Source organism: Strix uralensis, chromosome 4, assembly GCF_047716275.1.
Source record: "Strix uralensis isolate ZFMK-TIS-50842 chromosome 4, bStrUra1, whole genome shotgun sequence".
Taxonomy (NCBI): domain Eukaryota; kingdom Metazoa; phylum Chordata; class Aves; order Strigiformes; family Strigidae; genus Strix; species Strix uralensis.
Genome location: NC_133975.1, coordinates 25817763 through 25838240, shown reverse-complemented (window position 1 = coordinate 25838240; position 20478 = coordinate 25817763). Strand labels below are relative to the sequence as shown.

The 20478-nt window shown below is 37.1% G+C and overlaps 1 protein-coding gene across 11 annotated transcripts in view; it reads right to left on the bottom strand.

Annotated features, from left to right (window-relative positions):
- The window catches only part of TBC1D1 (TBC1 domain family member 1), a 114186-nt gene that overhangs the window by 22123 nt on the left and 71585 nt on the right, over positions 1 to 20478 (bottom strand). For 9 of the 11 annotated variants that reach the window (XM_074865972.1, XM_074865970.1, XM_074865966.1 and 6 more), the window contains 5 exons: positions 18913 to 19041; positions 16412 to 16528; positions 15174 to 15313; positions 4232 to 4417; positions 46 to 207 (listed from right to left, as the gene is read on the bottom strand). In XM_074865972.1, coding sequence (XP_074722073.1) covers positions 46 to 207; positions 4232 to 4417; positions 15174 to 15313; positions 16412 to 16528; positions 18913 to 19041 — 734 coding nt within the window. The remainder of the gene's footprint in view (positions 1 to 45; positions 208 to 4231; positions 4418 to 15173; positions 15314 to 16411; positions 16529 to 18912; positions 19042 to 20478) is intronic. The other 2 variants (XM_074865973.1, XM_074865974.1) reach the window with 1 other exon arrangement.

Sequence of the window (20478 nt, the reverse complement as noted above, 5' to 3'; positions counted from 1 at the left end):
CATTTGTATTCATTTCAACAACTCAAAATAACAAACTGTGCTTACCTTGCCCAACAGCAGAGTGTATTTTTTCCACATCAAATTTAATCTTTGACCTTCCAGGTGTACTCAACATTTTTTCCCAAATCAAAGTTACATCTTTTAAGCATGGTGTGATTTCTTCATAGTCAAGTTTCAGACGTCTGTTCTGCAAATTGTTTTCTGAAGCTAGGAAGTGATATCATTAATGTACCAGTTAATATTGTTTATTATTTGTAAAATGGATTAATTTAACTTAAAACTTCATCATGCAATCCACATAAAATTAAACCCTATTAATTCTGAAACATTACATGTCTAAATTTTTGTGATTGTGGGATGTTTTGGGTTTTGCTGGTGTTTTGTTTTGTTGGGTTTTGTTTTAAAAAGATATTATATGCAATATTAACAGTGTTTGGCCTGTTAAATTAAGTTCCTTACAGCTAGTCAGCTCTTAAATCCGAAGAAACATGAGAGATGATGACTAATGAAATAAGCGCATGATTTTCCTAAGCGGATTCTTCAGTTTCCCAGCTCTTAAAAAATGTAATGCAGAAGACCTACACCAAAGAAAAATACAAAACCAGCATAGTCATCTATTTGTTATGCATACAGCTCCATAATAGTAATGACAAAGTAAAAAAATTACTTTAAAGGTGATCATTCACATGTCTGTTTTTATACTACATTAAAAAGAAAGTTCAAGTGACTACATATAAGAGAAAGTTCAAGTATAGAAAATTTCAGAACCATGAACACAAATAGGACAATAAACACTAAGTATATATGAGGGTCTCCAAAAGTCACTGAAGAAATCAGAACAAGGGACAATGCTTAACTCAAGCCTTAAACAACACATTTTAGATCATCAGAGTTCCTGGAGCACAGATCCACTGTAGTATTGGTAATTTTCTCAGATTACAATTTATATTATGTACCTAGTTCCAGGAAAAGAGTCCTGGGATATGGTCAACAGCTCTCTACTTGCAAAAATGAGCAGAGCACAGATTCAGAAGACATAAAGGACTGAAATGTTCCTATAGTTTTAAACAAAAATTTAAAAATACTTCTCAGCAACACCCATCAAGCAAATTACAAATAAAATGATTTGGAACCATGTTTATGCAAGTTATCACGAAGTCACCATGATTTTTAATTAAGTTGCCATGATCATTGTTGTAATGATGCATTATTGTAATGTTAACAAGATACTGTCATTTTGAGGACATTCTGCCATATATCATAAGCTTACTGCTACTTTTGATGATTTCACAGTATGAACTCACAAAATCACATCCCTGTATGTTACAGTCTTAAGACAATCCATGTCAAAAGGATGTTATCTTTCGTTAGTTTAACTCTCCATTGTTTGTATGTTCAACTTGTTCATATAAATTTACCAAACAGTCAATTCACCTGAAATTTACATGGCCTATAATGACACTAAAATAGCCAACACACTAAGCTCATCTTGTTCTGAGATCTGTATCTGCAATTAAGGTTTTTTAGATTATCAGATTCTGAGAACTGCAAACAGTTAGCTGGCCCTATACTCCCACTGGCTAAAACAAGATTCTAGATTTTAAAAATGGAAAAAAAAAAGAACGGTTTATATTTGGGAAGTGTTCACCTTACCTTCTTATTCTGTAGTTGCTTTCACATGTAAATAATTTCATTCAGTGAGGTTATTCATGTGAGTTATGATGTTACCTAAGTGTTTGCAAGATCTGGACATCACAGTATTTCATTCTGACATTTTCTAATTTAGTTTTTGACTTTTCACTTCAAAATAGTATATCTCATTTTAAAACATGACTTTGGCTGCATGTGTACTGACACATGCTTTATCCATCCTGATACAGACAGCTGTAGCTTAATTTTACTCCTTAGGGGTTTTTTTATTCCTGGTTTCTTGTTGGTTTTGAGTTTTCCCTCTAGGTTATACTCAGTGTTTAACCACAGGCCTATGTAAATACAAGCACTGATGGTTTTATTATAACTGTGTGTCCACACTGAAAGTGATCCTGTGTATCTAAACTGTTTGTCAACTTCTTCACATTTTCTTCGGGTCAAATACAACATATATATTAGAATATTAAAAAAAATCCCAAACTTAACACACATGTGGCATTGTATGAAGAGAAATTAAAAATGGCATTTAAGTTTCAGCTTATATGAAAACAAACTCAGAGAAATCTTTCCATTTTCTGTCCTTTGTAAACAAGTATTTTCAGGTGCTTGGCAACTTCTTAGTCTTTTCAGACTTTTCTGTTTTATTCAGTCTTCCTTTGCCACATGCAAAAATGTGACAGTGGGAGTGACATGCAAGGACTGAGAAGAGAGTATGCTTTTATCAACAAGCCAATTCCCAATATCACACTTAAGCATTATCAGTAAAGATGCAATATACTGTACATTTAATTTTAATATTTTGTTCAGTATTAAACAGTAGTACTCTGGGATTTATTACTGCATGTAAAATATTTATTTTTACTTCCCAGAGACAAAAGCTTCAGAATGTGTGGCATTACATGACAAAGCTGTGCTCACTGGAGCACAGTCACCTGTTTTTTCAAGTACTGTCTCACCATCTGAGCTCTTCATGCAGCACCTACCTAGGACAACTTCCTTGCTCCATGATGCATACTGCACAGCCTGGATCTCCAGTCATGCCAACACCTGTCTCATTCATTCACTGTCTAGCTTCAGACATGCTCGTTTTAGTGAATTGTGATGGTTTTGCAATTGTTTCTTTTGGGCGGGCAAAACTGGAGCACCTGATTAAACTTGTTAAAATTTTTATGGATACTAATGTCCTGCAGTTGCCAAAAACTTGACGGCAGGCTGTAGATTCCGATAACTTGAATACAAGATAATTAAAAAAAAAAATCAGGAATATGAATATACAAAACAGAAAATTTATTTCTAAATGCTAGGTCCCATAAAAATTCCAAGTTACAGATTGACTTGATAGAAGTTTACCTATGACAGCACTAATCTAAACTGAAGGGATTGTATAAAATCATTGCTTTCAGTATATTGTATATTTGGTGTCTGTTGCCATATTTTATTTTACCGGATTAGCAAGTAGATTTGCTGGGAACATGCCTGTCACCTGAATTTCCCAAGAACCCCACAGGTGACAGGTGTTCTTCAGATACCAGGGTCTAAATAGGAGAGCTATACTATTGGGAGCAAATAGCCTACAGGTGGGCTAAGTGTTCTGGGAGGCCATATCCAATGTCTGAGAGAGATGTTTTCTCCTTCCAGCCAGAAGTCTCAGCCCAAGTTTAAAGAAGGATTTCATGTTTGGTATACTGACCTTTTCACACAGCTGGGCCCTTTCTCTACACAGTTGTTCTTCCTGGAAGACAACCCTTCCTCAAGTTTACACAAAGACAAAGAAGAATAGCCACTTTCATGCCAGGCCCCTCACCCCTTGAGGATCCAGGTGCCTACTCCCTTCCTGAACATTTAAATCAGCCAAATAAACATTTCTGTCCTCATCATTCATATCTTCAAAGGAGCAGCTCTCAAGGCCAATCACTTCTAATTCTGTATGCAGCTGCTACAATAAAATGTATATCCTTAATCAGCTGCATTTTATGTGTAAAAATTGCTACCACAACGGATTTGTTGCAGCTATGCATTCAGCCACAGAAAAATTTTGGTTAAGAACAACCGTGAATTCCAGTTTCTCACGCTGCTTCTCATCACCCTTCTGATTGATCTAACTCATTACTACTCCATACAAACCTTGCTTGCACAGTGTGTGTACACAGGCAGGCACCCACGGAAGTCCACAACCAGCTCCTTAAGAACTTCAATTCAACTTCAAGGCTGGCTAAACAAAACGTTGCAATGACCAATACTTAGACAATGACCTATGGATGTGAATGTAGAGAGGAATTCAGTTTGTGATAGTGGTTGTGCTGAATTACTTGTCAGAGCTTCTAGACACCAGACTAAAAAACCCCAGCCATGGTAAAAACTAAGAGTGCCAATTAAGATAAAGAAGGTGAAGTGATAAAAAAAAAAAAGTGTAAATTGTAACCTACACTAATGAGATCTGAGGGAGGTGCTGCTAAACTGATTTACCTGTATGTTTCTAAAATGTTTCATTAAGGCTTGGTCCAATCCACTGCCAAAGCCACAGAGCAAACCAAAAAGTGAACTTGTATTGCAGTAGGGTGTAATCAAAAACTTCACCAACCTTGTAATTTCTGGTTTTCTTTCTCCATTCTGAGGAGCAGTATCTGCTGAATAATGGCTTTCTTCCACAACTCGCGAAGCTCACGGGGTGTCCGTTTCCTTTCTTCTTTCACTGGCCCAAATGGGCCATCTTCACACACTGGTTCCAATGGGGATCTTGGTGGAAGTTCCCCCAATTCAGAGTAATCTTTAAAAGAGAGAAGCTGTTGTGAACTATTTAGATTTCATGAATAGATGAATGATGGGACAAATTTTTAAAGACTGCATATACACATACATACATATCTACATACATATATAGGGGGTAGCAATACCAAGCAAGGTTTCCCAAATGACACTTTCAAACAGATTTACAAGCTGCTTCTGAGTAAGAATCACATGGGCCAAAGCCTGAAACATTTTTTTTTCTATAACCTGATAAAAATATTGTACCGTACATCAAGACCATGGCTTGCTAATTACAGCTTTACAAGGCTAAAAAGGAAAGGGCAAGTTTGAGAAACTGCAAAAATACAACCTACAGTTGAAACCTGGCATGATTCAAACCCGCCTAATTTGAAGAATAATCTCTAAACTGTGTTTAACAAAGAAAACACACACCCTTAGCTGCACAAACACAATACCACCTAAGGCCATGCAATGGGATGATTACCAGTTCTTAAAGTAAACAGGCAGAAAGGGAGACAGGCACCTTAGACATGTTTGCTCTCACTCCTAATTTTTAACCATGTCATAACCTTCTGCACTTTTTCTTTTGGCTTCAGCTGGTCTACCATAAAATGTATATCTTTTTGTCAAGCATGCAAGAAGAGTGAAAACACTACAAAAGAAAGTGAACATTAAATAAATCTCAGGTAAACTGAAAAATCTTTTATTTTTAGAGAAAGGTTAAACAACATTGTTTTTAATCAAGTTCTCAACATGAGAAGCATAAGTTCTCATACTTTGTTTTCTTAATGTCTGCTGCAGTATCACTTAATTTTATTGTTTTATACAGCTTCTCTGAAGGCTCAGTTGTCTGTGATATAATCTGTATCTAGAAGAAAAATTACTCAATTAACCACCTTTAAAATGAATGGTCAAAACCACCCATCTCTTCCTACCAAATCCCAAATGGAAAGCCATCGCAACAGCACTTCTCCTTCAGCCAAACAGAATGGCTGTGAAACGTCTCCCCGAGGACAAGCTGACCAGTTATGCATGCAAACCATTCCCCAGACTCTCCAGCCAAACTCAAGTACATTTGTGCATGCTATTTCAAACAGCTCCCGGAGAAGGGACACTCCTGAAACAATTATTCTCCGTGGTAGCTCTGTGGTCCATTTCTTTATCATTGCCTAGCACAGTGATAAAGATTTTGAATTAAATACACTCACACAATTATCTCATCTCTACAAACTAACAAAATAGGAAGGTGTTCATCCCTTCAGAATCTGCTCAGAAAGCTAATGTATATTAACTCACATGGTTCCTATACAGCTATTCTTTTCTTGATTGCTGAAAGGCACTCACACAACTAAGCTCAGATGACTAAATAAGAATGGAAACGGTCGCAGCTGTTGGTTTCTGCTTTTCTAAGTTTTGCCACTGTCAATCTTTTCCTCTTAAAGAGTCAGAGACAAATAGGGCGGGTCCAAAAGCACCTGTTTCCTTAAACAACATTTATTTGTTTGTTACCACAGTTAAACTCAAGGGCTAAACCACACATATAAAAATAAATACATTTTCAGCTAGCAGCATAAATTAAACCTTTACAAACTTCCACTGTGTGGAATACCCAAACTTTGGGTATCTACAGCATTTCAGAGAACAATGAACTTCACAGGAATGTAAATTAGGCAGAGGACAAATATTTGACATTTTAATGGCAATCACAATTTGTTGCAAAGAGAAGTAGGAAACACTGACAGAGGCATTCAAAAATAGAGATAGTTATGAAAAATATCAATACAGTGAAAAAATTATATTATATCCCTTAAAAGAAACCAGGAAACATTAATTTAATTTTTTTCTTTACAGGTAAATGGAAAGACTTCCCCGGGCAAAGATCTGCAAGTATAAAAGAAGTTTAGGTAAATGTCATCAGGTAGAGAAGGAACACACACTTGATAATCCTCAATTTGTGTTGAAAATTAAAGGAAAATTATTTTGATTTGTTTGTTGGTTTTGATGCACACACTATACTGTCAACAATGTTCTGTACATATAATAGTTTTCACACTGATTTTTCTTAGTGCACGTTAACATTATAAGGGAAATGCTCTTAAGGATAGTGATGGTAGAACTGCTTTAATTTGCCAAAATAAAATAATAAACTTAAAAAAATAAAAATACCATCTTGAAGGAAAGTGCTTAATTTTTTCTGAGGCTGCATTGCATGTACAAAGTAACACTGCCGTAAGAGATAGGAATTAATGAAAATGGTCACCAAACATTAATGCAAAAAGTAAAAGTGATCCAGATAGGTACACCTTATCCACTGTACACTATCTGTAGTCTATTCACTTCTTACTACATTCTTATAGCATCCAATGTAGAATGCATGTACATCTTAGGGGAAACAAATCTCACCCTACACATCCTCTCAGTGGTTTATGGATCTCCTTTAGAGTCAGATATGTGTTCTTGTTTTATGCATGTATATATGCATGTATGTGTTAGAAAACATCAAGACTATAGAGACAGTTTATAGTTACCCACTTGCAATAAAAAAAGGCTGCCAAAACACATGCAAGGAAATGGATTAAATGCACTGCATTCCTAAAGCACGAATGAACATACTCAAGACCTAAAATCTTCCTGTTTTTAACATGTACATTCTACTTTCTCCATGCAAATTTTATGGATTGGTCTTCAAGTACTGACTTAACAAAATATCACCTTCTAAATTATCAGAGATGTTACTCATTTCTCATCCTCCAGTGATCAGACTTACTGTGGCAACACTTGAACCGCTGCAAAGCATTAATTACTCAAGTCCATGGTCCTGCTTCCACTTAGGCTGAAAATTTCTTGTCTATTACTGACTAACCTGATAAGATCAGTATTCACTAAAAGAAACTTAACTCACAATGGTTAAGGCTATAAAAGAAACCAGAAAGATTACAAAACTCTATAGGCTGAACCCTACCTCTAATTCTTCTGTGGAAGAGTCCTAGGCTTGATTTTGCCTTCCAAACAGCAGCTCCTTTTCTATCTTTTCTTTCTTTTTTTCTTTCTTTCTTCTTATCACTTGTAGACATTTAACAGGAAGTCTAAAGTCTACTCTGATAAAACGCAACACATTCACAACCTGCCTTCCCTCCCATCTCCATGCTGGCAGGTAACAGGATGTATAGAAACCAAAATGAACCTGTTTAACTGCTCAGGTGGCCTGTCTAAAGTTTGCAGAGTTGCATCAGCTGTTTGGCTAGTAAAGGAGGGGAGGGAGGTGGAATGTGCAGGTAATCCCTCAAGGCAAAGTGAAAAAACAGACATTTAGTAAGTCAGCACTAACCCATGTCCCCATGTCCATGAATATACCAACAGACAGACATGCCACCCAGCTTCCACATCCAGGACAGGAGTAGAAATAATGTAACAAGAAACTACATATTTTTTTACTATGCACAAGTGATCTGGAGGATAGTACAGAAAACAAAAATAAATAGAAGAGCAATTCAACTGAACATAACTGGGAGCTCACATTCCACCGAAGCAAACTGCCATGTGTTAAAATCCAAGTAATGTGCAGCCTTCAAAACTTTTATAAGATTTTTAAGCTCACTTCACCCCACACTGAAAGACTGCTTCCATGTTGATCTGCCAACCTCATCAGCTTTTGTTAACTCCTATTCCTGTTCTCCTTTTAAAATATGTTGCTCCCTTCCCTGTAGCTTCCATATAAAATTCTACCTCCATACATGCTACTTCTACAGGCTTACTATACTTCTAATCTTTCAGGTTCAGGACTGGGCAACTTAACTCACTAACTATTACTACGTTTTATCAATTCACAGGTTATTTTCCATTTGAAGTTCAGACTTGGACTACCCTTCAGAATTACGCTTCTGCACAATGCGCTTCTACAAGTCTGTGGGCCTAAAGTATTCCTCAAGAAAAAGTGTGCTTCACTGGGAAAGCCACCAGTTCTCCTGTGCTTGTTAGAACTTGTGCAAGGTAAAGAACTGCAGATGAAACTGCTGATGAAGCAGATAGAAATGTTGCACAAATATACTAGTGCATCCATCCATACCTCAGCAGTACAGCTCTGATGCTCCCACTGCTTATACTACCCAAGAAAAGATAAGGCCAATAGTAACAATGGACTGAGATGGAATTTGTAGAGCAGATCCATTCATCTGTACTCAATTCCTTCGCTTCGCGTGGCAGTGCATCAATCTTAAGATGCAGAGTATCCCTACACTCCAAAAGGATCAACTCTCTCATGTGCAAAGATGACACACAAAACTAATGAAGAAAGTATCATGGTATATTGCTACCAGGGACCACACTAAAGAAATTTTGTAAATGAAAAGCTGGTGAATGACTGCAGTAGTAATTAAAACAGACTGACTGGTAGTGAAATAAACAGGAAATTTCATTAGCTCCAGAAGAAGCTACAATGAATATAAAGCATTTGCTGGGACCTGTGGGAGGACATTAAAGTATTCCAACAGTGATTTATTAAGACGATGCCTTAAACCTTATTTTTTTAGGAAATTTCATTTGCAATTGACTAGAAAAAAAAATTGATCAATAGTTTCTTATTCAACCAATCTCAGTATTAAACAAGGCTTTTCAAAAACAAGAAAAAAAGGAAACCCACTAAGAGAAACCACACACACAAAGTAAAAAATAATAAAAGTGACAAACCCACCTAAAAGCCTAAATTTTAAAAACATTCTTTGAGGAGCACTTAGTCTAACCAACCTCAAATACCAAACCCAAGATAACGAGATTCATCTTTGACTAGAACTGCAACACTTCACATAGAAAAGAAGTGCTTGTTTTATTTTTATAGGAATCTAATAGGGAGGAGGCTCAAACATAATGCATTACCCACCATCCTCACTACGGAGTTGTTTGCACGTGGCTTTAAATGCAGTGCTTACCAGTCACATCTACTGTCCAGGGTTAAGAAGTCAGGCAAGATAAGGTGAGAATGTGGATGGAAGAATTCCATTAAGCACTTTATTTTATGCATTACACTGTTTTTCTTTGTCGCATTTTAAACATTACAAAATTCAGCTTAGCAATCAAATGAGAATCTTCAGAGTCATGTAAGATTAAATTGCTCAGAAGACTTTCAGAATTTCCTTAGTTCTCTTCAGATCTTCCATTCAGGTCGTGCAACTCCTCCTTTCCTACATGACACAAGATTAAAGAGGAACTGCAAACTTCTACAACCAATGATATAATATTCCTATTATTTTACACCGATGTCTGGATTTTTTGACTTCATAACCAAATGTGGTAACATGACCAGGAGCCTTCTGTTACCAGAAAGCTTCAGATATGGAATCACAAGAAGCATCAAGTTCTTTTAGTCTGACATACAACTGAAGGCAATGGCTAAATGAGGAATTCTTGAAAAATTATGTATTTCAATACAATTGATTAAAATCAGCTCTGAGAGATGCTTTAGATTTTGACTTTTCTTTTAAAGACAAGAGCTTCTTAAAAAGCAATCACTACCTCCAAATTCACCCCATTTACTAATATTATCAACCTCTGAGAAATTAATGCCCTGATATTTCAATGGGCACAGAACCTATCACACATTATATGTGGTACTTAACTGCTTATAGCCAAGCTCCTATGCTGCAAATCAAGATTATGAACATATACTCAGAGAGTGACAGAACTGAGTAATCAATTCTAACCAACTGGCTTTATTACAGCATTTACAAAACTAGTCATTAGTTAATTAAAAATCATTTTGTTGCTAAAAAAGAACCATTAAAACAGTATTGGAGGACACATTACAAATAATTTACACCACATAAACATTCTAAGTATAGAATGTTAAAGCAACAGTTTACAGTATTTGCAATACTACCACAAAATTATTTTAAAAATATTTTTGCTTAAATAATGGAAGAGATATAACCCTCACCACAAAGCACATAAACAGATAGGTAGGTGCTAACTACAACTGGTTTTAATAATAACAGTTTTTCAAGTCCACAAACTTTTCTTCAGCACTTAGGATTTAACAGTTTGCCACCTCTGTCTGCCAGAGACTGAAACCCAATTCGTTTTAATGAACGGATCAAGTTTTTTTTCCTGTACAGAGATACCTGTAATTTCTAAAAGCGCTTTTATTTTGTAAGTCAAGTTGTAAAATACTATGGAGTTGTTCTGGCTAAAGTTCCTTTTTTTCATCTGAATCTATTTTCTGAGTACCGCTAAGCCATACCAAGCATCTCATTCCTCTAAATTGCAAATTCTTTCACTGTTCAACATGTAACTTCCACCCCACTGCTCACCTCGAAACAAATCACCCATTCTCCAAACTAAAACTGATACATCTGTTACAAAAATCTTGCTATCTACTGCCAACACACCTCCTGCAGCAAGAAAGTTCACAACAAGCACTGTCACTTTCCCATCATTTACTTCAGAAAACTATTCACACCCGTTTTAAATCTAGCACTTGATTTTACTCTGCTGGGAGTTTCTGACAATCTGCAAAACAGTTCTCCCACTATGACAAATTCTGAGCAGTCAATATGTGAAAACTGTAGTGAAAATAGTCCACTGCAAAGAGATTTGTAGATGCTGAATAAAGTATGCAAATATCCTGCTGTGCTGCAGTGCAAGGTGAAGTTTCATGATCACTCTGCACTGATCTCAGTGTGTCCTGCTCCTGAGCAGGATAAGAGCACCCACCCTCAGCTTGCAGACACATGTCCTTACCTGCCTCCCTGTGCCTGCTCTAGTGCTTGTGTAACACTCCGAGTGGGACTAAAAAACTAATCACCTTTTTTGCGTGAGCCCATACTTCAGCTGGTTTGAAACGATCACCAAGTTGTTCCCTTCACCTTTTTACCAGCAAAGACAGAGAACTAGGAAGTCCTAAACCATTTGCATAGCCACAGAATATGGCTCTTGTTAGACTCTACAGAAGTATGAAGATCTGGCTGCAAGTAGGTGCGCAGGTAGAAAGGTAAAAATCAAAAGAACTGAAGAAACACTTTTATTACTTAGAATGTTTAAGATGGCGAGTGGGGGATCCAGAGTGAATATTGTGTACTTATATATAGAAAACGGGCCAAAAAAAAGCTTTGGAAAAAGACATTAAAAGACAAACTTTCTTTCAAAAGAAATACGGTATTGTAAGATCAAAGCGTGATCCATTTTGTAAGTGACCTGTGCTCCTCTTTTTCCATCTCTCCACTTTGCAGGGTACAACACTCATTCCACCCCCACAAATAAATAAAAAAGAAAACTATCAGAGGACAAGACACTGAGCATGTCTCAAGGTGGCGGTGAGAGAAACGCTGCCCCCCAGTGCTCCACACCACCTGCAGCAGCACAACCATACCACGGAAAGCAACAAACAGCAGGAGATGGGGTTGGACATTTGAACTGTAGCTTGCTGCAATAGAACTAGCATAATTCAACCCTGCAAACCTCCAGCTACCAGCTGGAAAGCAATAAAAATCTCCACAGATCATTTTATCTGTGCAGAAAATCCTTTCTAGGTCTCCAAACTGGAGATCAGCCTCATCTTTGGGCTCACCAGAGATCGTCTGGCTGTCCTGCCAGGCAGCAAATTGCATAATGCTTCTCCGATGTGTTTCATTGTAAAGTTATGTCCAGAAGCAGGGGAAAACTGCAGGGAAAGGGGAAAGTGGCAGCACCCACAAGCAGGAGGTGGCTGGAGGAGGGCCTGCACATGGGACATTGCTCTTATAACAACCAAAAAGTAATAGTTTCCTGTGCCCAAGGCTTGCTGTTGTCTCAGAGCACTCACCTTGCCTGCGCATGGCTGGATTGAGTCCAGTTATCAGGCAAGGCAGGAATCTCAACTGGCAAGAAAAAATGGCTTTCCGGTCTATCTATTTGCAATATTTATTTTTTTTTAACTCTACTGATTTAGGACTGTTTTTCATTTTATTCCTGAGCTAGTAAGAAATTAACACCCTCCTTTATGTATAATAAAATCCTCCTTTTAAGTAATGGTGTTGGCAAAACAAACAGCATGCTCTCTGGTTGGTAATACATGATGCAACCAAAGCACAGCCAGCAATCATTTCTCGCCAGCTGAGCTACAGGAAATGAAGTTTTAGCTCAAACTACTTACAACCATCTCCTAAAGAAGCAAAGGATCCAGAAGTGCAAGAGAGTGGGACTCAAAGTGCTGTCAGGTTCACATAGGAATTCAGGACACTAGACATCTCTCAAGTTCAGAACCTCATAAGATTAAGCTCAAAATTTCTGCAAAAGCTTTGTATCAGTTGTCTGTTTTATTTGGGGGGCTTTTTTTTGTTGGTGTTTTGTTTTGGTTTTTTTTTTTTTTTAAACTTTTAGTAAATACATTTTCATATCCTGCTGCGTTAACCAAAGAGAGGCAATGAACATGATGCATCTTGAGATTCAGTTCCCCACTTGCCTATACAAATGGAATCACAATTGTCAGGATCTAGATCTTTCTGTGTGTATAAAGCTTAAAGTTGTCTCTATTTCTTGTGACATCTTACACATACATATTTACTAATTACAACCCAAAGAAGGTACAGCCACAGAACAATTTCATTTTGTTGACAGTGCCTGTCCACAAGTGGTCAAAGCAATGCATAGTTCAGGCATAGTGGTGGATTTTATGTTTAATACAAAGTTTAATAAAGCAGCCTATGCTAATCTTGAAAAACTTTTATCATGTCTGACTCACAGAGATCTGGGTCTCTTGGTTGGCTGACTTACTAACTTTTAAAAAATCCTTAGCCTTTTTTTTCTCACTGCTCTCCTGCAGAGTACCACACACCTGGAGTTGTACTCTTGAATGGAGAAATTGGTCGGTGGAGTCACAAACTATAAAGGGAAACTCATGAATATTCCCTTCCTTCCCTTTCTTCATGCTTACTTTTGCAGAACATGACAAAATGTGTTATCTTTAAAACCTTCTTTGCCCTCTGTCCAATTTGGCTGAAACTTATTTTTTGGTGATACATCTGCTGTTTGCATAAATTGTTTCCAAAGAAAATCAGTCTAAAAAGAGCAAGAAAGACTTTAAGACTTTTTTTTTTTTTTTTAAAAAAAAGGAAGTACAGATAACTTATCAAATCAATAAGCCCCACTGCATATGCTGCTTCTCCTTGAGGGAATATGAAAGAAAGAGGAACAAGATGATAAATAGCTAGGATAGCTATTTACATTTACTTTGGAACTACAGAGGTTACTAAGTTAGCTGTGGTGGTGAGTCCAATGTAAGATCATCTGTACAGCAGCTTTCTTAAAAGCTACAGAGACTGGATCATGAGTGAGTATCCTTTACTACCAACAGTGTTCCAGGAGATGCATGAAAATCCAAATGGAAAAACCCAATACTTGTTATAAACAATAAAAAAACCCAAGCTAACGAAGTTTTCTCCCTCTGTTCATAAACTGAATATGTACATTGGAACAAAAACAGAAAAAGAAAACAAGAGTGCAGAAAAAGGCCAGATATTTTCAACTGCTCCTCCTATTAATAGCACTTCCTGTTTTCCATTTTGGCCACACTTGTTTCTCCAACTACTCTGCTTATCCAGCTGTAGGTTGTTAAGATTGTGTCCTGCAGCTATTATGTCTCAGAGGAAATGCTTGGATAGGCAATTTACGTTTGGGGTTTCAAAACCAGGTAAGACTATTTCCAGTCACAAAAAGATGCATCAAACCTGCAAAAAGCTTCACAGAACAGCTGCATTTGAACAGCTCCTTCATATGCCTTGAAGTACAGGACAGCATTTCACATGTATATTTACACAACATGCTCTTGAGATCACTTCATTTTGAAGTATACTAAATTTGAGAGGCATCTATGCCCATATACAGCTTACCCCATCATCAGTCAAATTACATTGCAAATAATGCATTAATGACAGAAACACTTTTGTTACATGCTGTGTCCAGTTAATCAAGGTGTCCCTTTAAGATGCAAGGAAAATGTCTCAGTGACATTAAAATAGTTACCTTTTACTATATTTACTATAACGTACTGTTCCCTCATACTTATTTCTTATACAATGGCCTTAGACATCAGTCAGAATGCAGAGCCTGCAGAGCTCTGAATTTCAAACTTTAGTGAGACAGAGACCATTATCTACAGACATGAGCTTCTTTGAGGCATTGTTGTCCTCAGCACCTGCTGTACTATCTGTCTTACCTAAAATGAGATGCATAATGATGCACCCACATGTTGATGCACAGTAATTTTTTTCTAGTCTGTGGTTCTTTAGCGCTACAGAATATCAGAAAATAAATGTGTGAATAGTGGATAACTATGTCTCAATGGGCAAACATCACAGACTGGAGCAGCATACGTGAGGTCAAATTTAGTATGGTATGAAGCATACATTGCAGAACTCAACTGACATTACAGAAGAAGTGTAATTCCTTCTGCTAGGCCTGGATTTTTCTAGCCTAGAGTTCTATTTTTCAGCATGGAAAGGTGAAACAGAAGCATCACATTTTCTTCAGAGCAATTGATACATTTTTTCCCCAGAACTCATTAAAATAGTACACATAAAAATAATTTCCCCTCTAGTTACTTAATTTCACACAAACAAAACTACATTACATACAAAGCTGAAAAATAAAACTAAACAACTGAGCTTGGCATAACAAAAAAGTAGGTGGGAAACTGCAAAGACAGTACAAACAGAGCACTGGGCAAATATGTCTACTCGGTAGACAAAACCGCTTCACAGATACATCCACTAACAATGTTCATGGGAGCAAATAAACACAGACTTTACCATCGTATCGACTAGGAGAATCACATGCTTTCTGAGGGGTTGCCACTCGCAGGAATATCTGTTGCCTCCACGAATGCCGTCGAGTCCTTACAGGGCTGTCCGCACCAGTGGCCTGCTGGCTGTGTTTGGATTTGCAGTCGCTAAAATTGCAGAACACAGAATGGCTTGTGAGTAGGTTACCTGAATCTGCTAGTAACAACAGCAGTCTTCAGTGAATACAGTAACACAAACCATGAACTAAGGAGCGCAGTGTGCTGTGCACATGCTGGGTCAAGCTCTTAGTGTTAGTTAGGTGAAGCTTGCTTTATGGCAGCAGGCTTATACAAAGCTGCAAACATCACTTAGGTTCACCAAAGGGCTGGCAGCTCGTGCAATCTGCTTTCTCGTTTTAATTAATTTTCAGGTTTCTTTACAGCAGTGTATTAAACACAATGCATTAAAGACACACACACCATAATGTATCTTTACCGTTCTGCTATTTAAAAGCCATCCACAAAATCTAGCAATTATTCATAGGACACACAAAGAACTGCTGATGCCTTTTATCAGCACACATCAATAAGCTTTATAAACACCAGCTAAACTTCCAACCTTCTGTGAACTGGGTAATATATTCCTTCACAACACAGACTTGGAACAAAACTTTTAACCTTTGTATTTGCAAGTCACCATCTGAAATAGGCAACAAACTTGGGAACAGTGTCCAGGAACCTTGGATGTTATTCTTTTGATGTAATCCAAAAACTACATGCAAAATTTTAATTCAGAATATTAAATGAAATAGTGAACAGCAATGCTGTTTTCCTATTAAAAATCCCACTAATAACTTTCACCCATTACATCTTTAAACTCTTCATTGCTTTATTCCAGCCATAGGCTAAATGGTTGCATGAGTCTTTGTTGGAGCTCTGGCAGCAACTGGGAGGAGCATTTTACAGGCCATCCTCTCCTTCCAATTTAAGGACACTGACATTGCTTAGGATGAACCACGTACACTCTCTTAACTAAAAGTTAAGTTGCATGACCATTACACCATCAAAATGGCTAAGTTCTGCAATCTTAATGGGAGAGGAGTCTGGGATAGCTCCATCCTTTTGACAGCAATCACATGCAGAATACATGCAAGTGAACTGTTACACAAATCAGGTTTTGCAAGTGTGAGAAGCATTTGAAATATTTCAGACAAAGGAACCTTTGAAAATACAGTTTTACCTCCAGGCTTTAAGAGAGAACCCTACCTTGTGCTCCTAAAGTCAGAGGTGTTATTTTCATCTACAGGAGCCAGAAATTTTAAGAAATTTGGCACAGAAGAGGAAGAATGAAGCTTTTTCCTTAAGGCAGTACGGTAGGAGATGCTGAGAGTGCAGTTGGGAAAAGTATAGTTTAGAACAAAGAAGTATAAATCCACAGAATAAAAATAATACATACTGCTAAGTTTCAAACAAAAAGCAGCTAAATCATGAAGGCCTGAATATCAAGGAAACCAAAGTCAAAACTGAAACTGCTAATAAAGTGCTACTTTGAAATACATATTTGTTTGGGCAAACTAAAATGTTCCAATATAAATAAACATACTTCCAGTGAAGTTATTATTCTTTGCTATACCCCAAGATTTTTAGTGCATGTTTCAAGTAAATTCCTTTAGTCTAATAAGAACTGATGCCAACTTCATCATTGTACATTTACTTAAATATCAGTTTCAATGATTGACTAAGTTTGGGGGAAAAGGTTAGGAAAACCTGACACTGAAAATCATTGTGCTGGCAAACTAAAAATAAGACATAGGCAAAAAACATTTTGTAAAGCATTAAAAGGGTTTTATTCAGACAAACTTGGCACTTTTAAGTTAAAAGCTGAACCTTCTGACTGATCATTTAGGATTGTGGCTCTATTTATGCAACAGACAGAAGCACTAATCAAATTTGATCAACAATCCTCTGACCAACATAATTCTGTTCTTCCTTTTAAAATAACAAGCCCCCAACATACTCAGAAGGTTAACAGAAGGAAGTGAGAACAACTCAGATAACGAAAAGTTTCTGCATGGAATGAAAACATAGAAAATTACTTGGTTGATGATACTAGCAGACTTTTTCTCAGAAGAGCACACAAAAACACATGAGTAGAAGAATTTAATCCTGAAAAACTAAGTTTAAGAAAGAACTGCTTCTGATAAACCATAATGATGTATCTGGCTGGCATTTAGCACTGTCTCCTGAAGATGTGAATGGGATGCAGGAGATACTCTGAGATAATCACTAGTATGAACTGAAGCTGTTCTTTAGTAGCTGGTACTGAGCATGAAGAAAATAAGGCTGTTACATGGTGTGCCCTGCAAACAGGTTTCACTTAAAATCACATTGTAAAACCATCACAATTAAACAGTAATTTCACTTACAGAACACAATCAACTTGGGCAGTTTGACTTTATTGATTTAAACTCATTAACCCATTTGACATCCCTATCAATTTCTATTTTCAGTCTTGTTGCTTAGAAGTTCAATATGGTATACCCTTAAATGACAGGGAAAGGGAAAAAGTTGCTACCGTGTGTGCAGAATCATTACCAAATCTACTTGGAAAAATCTACTTTTGAGAATTTAACCTTCAGGATTCATGTAATTCTTATTAAAATGAAGAGTAAACAGGACACTGTAGACTCACATTTCCTCCCCTGAGCTATATTACACTTCTGAGGTGAAACTAAATTAGGAGAGATGCTAATTAGTACTCAGCAAACCCAACTGAAGGAACTGGTGAAACAAGGTTCTCAAATTAGTATTTTCTCAGGATTAGAAGAATCAGCCCCTTGGGGAAACAGGAAACCTTCACCCAAGAGGACAAAACCAAACAATAAACAGCAACAGCAATAAAAATTGCTTGCCAATGGCCAGTGACTGTTGACAGCACTTCTGAGGACATTTGGTCTCATTATCCTTTTAAGCTACAATAAGCAGTTTTATCTCAAGGGGTTAAGAAGGGGTTTCATGGTTAAGACTTTCAGGGAGCTACTTGTTTCGGGTTCTCGAGGAAATAATGGGTTAACGTCCTTTTCTCAATGTTCTCTATATGTATTTTTGTTCTAAGAAAGGAGGTAAAGTATCATTTGATGTTGCTCAAAGTAACCAAGACAAATACATGAGCTGGTTGGGGTTTTTTGTTTGTTTGTTCGTTCTTGGGTTTTGGTTTCGGAGGGAGGAGGGGGCGGTTGGTTTTTTTTGTTGTTGTTTGTGGCTTTTGGTCATTTGTGGGGTTTCTTGCATTGGCTCTCCACAGTCCTACTATTTCTTGCCTGATTTAGTTAACTTCTTCAGTTTGCCTTTAACATCAAGCACAAAATAATATTAATATGTTTATGTGTTACCATGAACAAAGCAGAACAGAACTGAATGATTCAGTAGGGACAGAGTAAGCTGGATCACAGGTTCTTGGCAACTTATTCCTCACACAAGTTAAGCAGTGCTGTTGTCTGCTGCATAACAACAAGTTGCTTTGGAGCAACTGGCTCTAAATAAAGTCAAGTGTCCATGTGTCTGAAAATTTTATTTATTAAAACAAAAAATTATGTAAGTAGCAGCTCTACATTCAATAGCGGAGCAGTTCAAGAGTTCCCTCTCCCATAAAAATCTACCACCTTTGGTCTATATTAAATTATTTTAATTATTTACACTATAGAGCTTCATATCTATGACATGGTAAAACAAACCCTACCCCAAACTATGTACAGGTGCTAGCTCACCTCTTTTGTGCAAAAAGCCCACTTTGTTCTCCACTTGAATTATGCCTTAGATATTTAAAAAAGTTGGGTGAAGAGGCCGAAGGATTAAGACGAGCTAGAGTAGGAGAATGTGCAAGTTGACCAGAAGAACTTTTAGATTCGCCAACAGATGCATTCAAACCGTATAGTGGGATTCCAACCAGAGCGATGGAGTTGAGGTAGCACAAAGAACAAAACACAGTAAGAGAGAAAAGGAGGGAGGGGGAAAAAAAAAAAAGTGAAATCCCTTCTCTAATCTTTGAAAGGGACCTGGCATATACAAATGAGTCGTTTCCTATGTTTTTCACAGTTAATGCAGTAACTGTAAGAGGCTGAACATTTTAACCCAATCAGCAAAGTCCCAAATACACACTTACAGGCTTCAGCAAGGCATTTCTACCTATGACTAAATTTAAACTCCAAAAAAACTGTTACTGACACACCCCCTTCTTCTCCCTCATATGTGCTTCCCCTTGGTTTCTATGACAAAGTCAGGCATATGATCAAGAGTTCTAATGGATGAGAAGTGAAATGCTACATGAAGAACTGAATTTATTTATACTTTGGGAACAATTTATGAGTTGAGGTAAGCTGTTCAAAAACACTCATAAAATGTACAAGACTTTGGAAAAGTCTATCATTCCAGTGATTTTTGAGAACTTTAAATACACTTTTCTTCTAAGTTTTCCATTTCCCCTGGTTCTATACATTTGCTATGAAAGGGAAGCAACAGTGATTTCTTTTTGTTTTGACTTATGTGAGGGAGCAGGCACACTCAGGTCTTACGAAAAATTACATGAGCAAACCCAGATAGAAATAACCAAGGAAATGAAAAATATACTTGATTTCTAGCTGCATTCCTATAGTAAGATAAGAACTGATTGAACAAGCAGCTGCAAGAATCAAGGCAACTCTCATGAAGATAACAGACCAACACCACAAGTCTTAAACTGTACTACAAAAACATTCCAGTATTTTAAAATTAAAAAGGTTCAAAGAAGGGACAAAAAGGCAATCCAGGTTATGTTTCCTTTCAAATACTATAATTCTTTTTTTTTTTTACCATCATCACCTATTTCAGGCATGTTCGTTTACTGCCCTACCTCCTGCGGGGAAAAATGAGCTGAAATACATACAGATTTCCTACTGACTTGTGTAAACAAGACGTTTTGGCAGCAAAACAAAAGCCTACAGACAGAAATGTTTCCATAGTAATAATTGGAAAAAGCCAGATAGAGGGAGGGAAGAAAATTGCCATAAAGTGGAGACTTTAGAGATGTAGAGGCGGGCTTTTGGAGGAGGACAGCTTGAAGAAAATTAGCATGAAGGTAAGAAGTAGCTTGTTTTTGTGAGTAAAATCCACATAGGCTCATTGAAAAGCTAAACAGTAGCCTCACCTCTATCAACAATCAGGGAATTTATGTCAGTTTTGTGTGTTATTTTAAAGTGAGACTTGAATTCACCAACTAGTAATCATCTCAGCATCACAAATGCTACTGGATTTTTCTCTATAAATAGACAATAAGAAGTAGCATTTATTTATACTGC